General features: G+C 35.9%; 1 protein-coding gene across 3 annotated transcripts; it reads right to left on the bottom strand.

Moving 5' to 3' along the window:
* Positions 1–247: 247 nt before the first annotated feature.
* Positions 248–4,205, bottom strand: LOC102579684 (pentatricopeptide repeat-containing protein At2g28050). 3 transcript variants are annotated; one of them, XM_015314473.1, is made up of 4 exons: positions 3,768–4,205; positions 2,280–3,683; positions 1,835–1,981; positions 248–1,281 (listed from the first exon to the last, which is right to left on the bottom strand). In XM_015314473.1, exons 1-2 carry the CDS (start codon positions 4,136–4,138, stop codon positions 2,486–2,488), a joined length of 1,569 nt encoding a protein of 522 aa, XP_015169959.1. In that variant the 5' UTR covers positions 4,139–4,205; the 3' UTR covers positions 248–1,281; positions 1,835–1,981; positions 2,280–2,485. The 3 variants fall into 3 exon arrangements, with proteins under 3 accessions (XP_015169959.1, XP_015169958.1, XP_006359568.1); XM_015314472.1 differs by having other exon boundaries at positions 1,835–3,683; XM_006359506.2 differs by lacking the exon at positions 1,835–1,981.
* Positions 4,206–4,933: the final 728 nt, after the last annotated feature.

Below are 4,933 nucleotides of genomic sequence, written 5' to 3'. Positions count from 1 at the left end.
GATAGGTTTGTTGATATATGGCCTTAATTAAGTAAATATTCAGTATTCGAAAATATACTAAATATTAAATGGTACCAATGTCTCGTACCAAACCTAATTCCAAATATCATAATTCTAAAATTTTACTCTCCAATACCGAATACTAAATAACCAAAATCCTCAGTTAGAATTTCGATATTTTATGCCTAGCCCTAACTATTCTCTTGACAAAGATCAAATCTAATGCAATTGCAATAATCCCAAATAGTTGAAACAGATGAGAACTATATAAGCATACAACTAAAGTGTCGAACAAATGCAATCAAATTCACAATATCACAGAAGGCGAGAATGCTTACATGGATATAGCTAGAGCTATCAATATGGGTTGGCCTAACCCAACCCAACCCAATTCTAACGGGCTAAAGAGTTAAATGGATTGGGACGAGCTGACCATTTTAATTAAAGGACCAATAAAATAACAGCCCAATCCAACCCTGAGTGGGCCACGGGTTGGGATGGGTTGGTCCTTCAACCAAAAAATGAATAATATTATTCTCTTAGAAAGAGTATCGAACGTTGACGTCTATGAATACGACATCAATACATACAATTTTTTCATTAATGAATCACACACTTCGATGAATACTTACAAAAATACATTTATGAATCACACACTTCGGTGAATACTTACGAAAATACATAATAGTCAACGTAAGATTTAGCAAAAAATGTTGATCATTCCACCATTCCTCCACAAAAAACTAGCTAGTTTAAAAGACTTGATTTTTTATTTTAAAAAATATTTATTGATAAAAACTTTACAAATAAAACACTACTAAAAATATATATAAAAAATATTTTTAAATATTCATTGCCCACGGGCTGGCCTCTGAGGCTTGCGGGTTGGGCCTACGAGGCTAGCGGGCCAAATGAGATTTGGCTAAAAAGCCTCGTTCCTAAATGGGCCAAAAAAAATTAGGCCCTTCCCCACTTAATTCAAGGATTGGGTTGGGCCGGCCTAGTGGGCCAAGCCCATTTTGATAGCTCTAGATATAGCTCGATAATAGTTAACTGCACCAATGAAACCAATCTAGTGAAACCATTGTTCAAACTTGCTGGCATAGTAATCCAACTATCCTTCAGAAAGCCCCTATGAAAGGGCAATCGGAGCATCAGGGATAGCCTCAAGGCTTAACCTTTAGGTAAATAAAAGGGTACAGAGTTGCGGTATGACAACATTTTCTTAAGAACAGACTTAGCACCAATTCGAGCAAACTCAGCTTCAATTTCACCTGATACCTGCAAGGTAAAATAATAGTGGATATTTTGCTGCTGAAATTACCAAATCAAAATTTAATTTCAAAAAACCTAATCCCTTATCAAACAAGGTGGTCTACAACCATTAGATCACTAGAAAGAGGAGCAAACTCAACTTGTTACCGCTAAATAGATATAAGCCAGGGACAGACCCAAAATGGGTCCCGACTTTTCAACAACGAAGGCGAAAACGTACTCTTTTCAAGTCAAAGTCAAAGTGGACTTTTTTATGGAATGCGGTTAGAGAGTTAAAATGAAAATTAGGGGCAAGTTAGTGGGACTGCCTATGTATTTGGTCAATAGTATTCTTAATATTATTATTGACAAGAGTATAGACACCAAGTTTAGGTACGGATTATAGATAAAAAGTACTAATGAGTCGTGTCATATGAAATTTAGGCTTTGATTTGACTAGGGAAAGAAGGGAAAAGAAGGGGAGATGAGAAAACAGGCAAAAGAGTATAAAAGCTTTCAATCCTTTGTTTGGCTCGTATAGAAGACGGGGGGAAATGAATGAAGAGGAAAATTGATTTACCTTCAACACACAAGTAGTGAATGTGAAGGGACAACGGGCAAGCATATGGTTTCCTCATTTCTCCGAACAAAAAAGTAGAGTTATTTATCCTTCACTTTCCCCCTCTCCGTTTTCCTTTTCGTTGTCTTTCCCTGATTCCCAAACAAACTGTTCCACAGATAACCAAGAATCCATCATATCTGAACTAGGTATAATCAGGTTTTTTTTTACAACACACTGGCAGTCTGTCAGATACACTAAACAAATTGGAACATACACAACTGAATTTTTGACACATTTTGAGTATGGTATATCCCGTGTTATAGCCCTTCGTATTGTGTCTTCTTCTTAAAAATAATGACTGTTTTTTCCCATCCAAATCTCCATTTAAAAAGAATTAAAATTTATTCAATCTTGCATCAAAGAAATGAAAGCTTCTCTGTATATGGTTGATGAAGGAAAATACCTCCCAAGGTGATAATTGACAACCCACATCATTTCCAGCCTGTTTTCTCGTCCAAAAATCTAGCACTATCATGACAAAACCCGCACCCCTTGACACACAAGGCAACCAACGTCCTCAAAACTTTCCTTCAGTGCCACATCATCATGGGTTCTTTTCAGTTAGGATGCATGTCTCCTCCTTCTCTGAACAACAAGTTAAGCAGCATTTTACTTTATATACTCGTTTATTACTGCTGAAATGTTAGTCATTTCAGCAGAATGTGCATCCTCGTGCTGTAAATTAATCGTATCAGAGTAAAACGTTGTTTTAAAGCTGTTCTCATTTTCTTTGCGTTTGTGAACCAACTTTTCAGAAACTGAATTTCTTAAATAATCGGCCAGTGGAATAGTAGCTAACTTCTGCCTAGATACACCCCTTTTGATTAAAGGTGTTAACCAAGATATTGCCTCTTCAGTCCGATCTAACTTGAGTAATCCATCAATTATCAGCTCATACACAGACGTATCAGCAATGAATTCTCTCTTCTCCATCAATCCAAGTATGCTAACAGCTTCCTCAATCATTCCAGCCTTGAAGTAACAGTGAATTAAGATGTCGAACATACTTCCATCCAACTCAACTCCCTGGCCCAGCATTTTATCTACGAGCTCTTTTGCTGCACTTACCTGTCCTTTATCACAAAGTCCTTTTACCAAAACTGAATATGTATCACCATTAGGGCAGATGTCTTTCTCAATCATCTGCCTGAACAATGAAAGTGCCCTTTCCATATTCCCTAGCCTGCAATATCCCTTAATCATCAAATTATACAAATGGATATCCACTTTAAAACCCTTGACATACATTTCCAAAATCAATCTCTCTGCATCATCAATCTTCCCACTACTCAAAAATCCATCCACCGAAAATTTGTAAGTCTCAACATTTAAATCGACTCGTTCCCTTTTCATCAAGGCCAAAATGTTGTTCATTTCTTCGAAATTCCATCTCCTAGCACAAGCATCCACCAAGGTATTACATGTAATAATATTAGGCTTCACCCCTTTAGACAACATTTCCTCCACTAATTCTCTAGCCTTCTTTATCTCCCCACTCTTACACAATCCATCTACCACGACCGTCAACGAAAATACTGAAACCTGAATACCTGATTCAACCATTTGATAAAAGAATACCAGCGCTAACGCGATCTGATCACACTTCAAAAGATTAATCAAATGAACAGTACATGTTCTCTCATTAATCTCAATTGCATTTAGTTTCATATACATGAAAATCTCTAAAGCCTCGTTGAATTTTCCGTTATCAGATAAAGCTTTAAGAAGCAAATTGAATATTTTCGAAGCAAACTTTGATGGAACATTGTGATTCTCAAAGAAAGAAGCTATAACAGCAAAAGGGCACCTGAAAATTTTCAATTCTTTAAGCATCAAAGAAGGAACAATGTTGATTATCAAAAAGCAAAAAGCTTTAACAGTAAAAGGGTACCTGAAAGTTTCAATATTTGGGACTAAAACTAAAAGGGTCTCAGCATCTTCAAAGTATCCTTCTTTGACAAGCCTGCAAACAAGTGTCAAGTGGGTTTCAACACCAATCTTGAAAGTAATGAAAGATTGATTAAGCATAAGGAAATTGAAGAAGTCGAGGCATTTAGGTGTGTTGATATGTGGGTCAGATAAAATAAGGAGAATCAAATTGGGAGTGAGGTTGGAGAGAAGAGTAGAGGGTGCAATGACTATGGGGCTTAGCACTGTATTGATAATGGTGTCTGCAATTTTTGCTCTAGGGTGAAGACTGGGATTTGGGATTTGCCATTTTTTGAGAGTTCTTAGGTTTTGAAGTACCTTTTGGAGTGACATTTCAGAGATTAATTTGGGACTTCTTTGTTTCAACTTTCTTTGGATTGGGCGGAGAAAATCAATGTAATGTTTAGGGGCTTTTTAGCTGAAGTAGACTTATTACTGGGCTTTAAGTTGATATCTTGTTGTCAAACTATATAAATCTCACTAGTTTGGGTCTTAATTATTAAAATTTCAAATAGTTTCAAATATTAGTTTTTCTATCATAATTTGTCTTAGGATACATGAGTTTGAATCCGCAAGATATATTAATATGCTGAATTCTAAAATCGAAATACATAAAGTTATAACTGATTTCCATAATTAGATGAGTAATTGAGATACATAATCATTATTTGTAAGATACATGTATTCATCAATTTTAAAAATTGAGATACACAATTTATTACGTTAAATTAAAGGGGTATAACTTATTTACTCAATTAAAACATCAATTGATGAATTGTGTATAAAATAGGGAAAATGCACAAGTACCCCCCTAGACTATGACCGAAATTCCAGAGACACACCTTAACAAAACTAAGGTCCTGTTACCCCCTGAACCCATTTTTTTGGTAATTTTGTGCACCTTGTTGGCTTACGTGGCATCCAATTATCTCTCACGCGCCTCAATTGCGTGGAGTCACGGAGTGTGCCACGTAAGACAAAAGGTGTACAAAATTATATAAAAAATAAGTTCAGGGGGTAATAAGACCTTATTTTAGTTAAGGTATGTCTCTGAAATTTCGATCATTGTCTAGGGGGTACTTGTGCCTTATCCCAATAAAATATGGTATAAGCTTAACTAGTTTAGAT

Source organism: Solanum tuberosum, unplaced genomic scaffold (assembly GCF_000226075.1).
Source record: "Solanum tuberosum cultivar DM 1-3 516 R44 unplaced genomic scaffold, SolTub_3.0 scf00301, whole genome shotgun sequence".
Lineage (NCBI taxonomy): Eukaryota > Viridiplantae > Streptophyta > Magnoliopsida > Solanales > Solanaceae > Solanum > Solanum tuberosum.
Note: the sequence above shows the minus strand (reverse complement) of the source record. Positions and strands in the feature narration are given on the sequence as shown.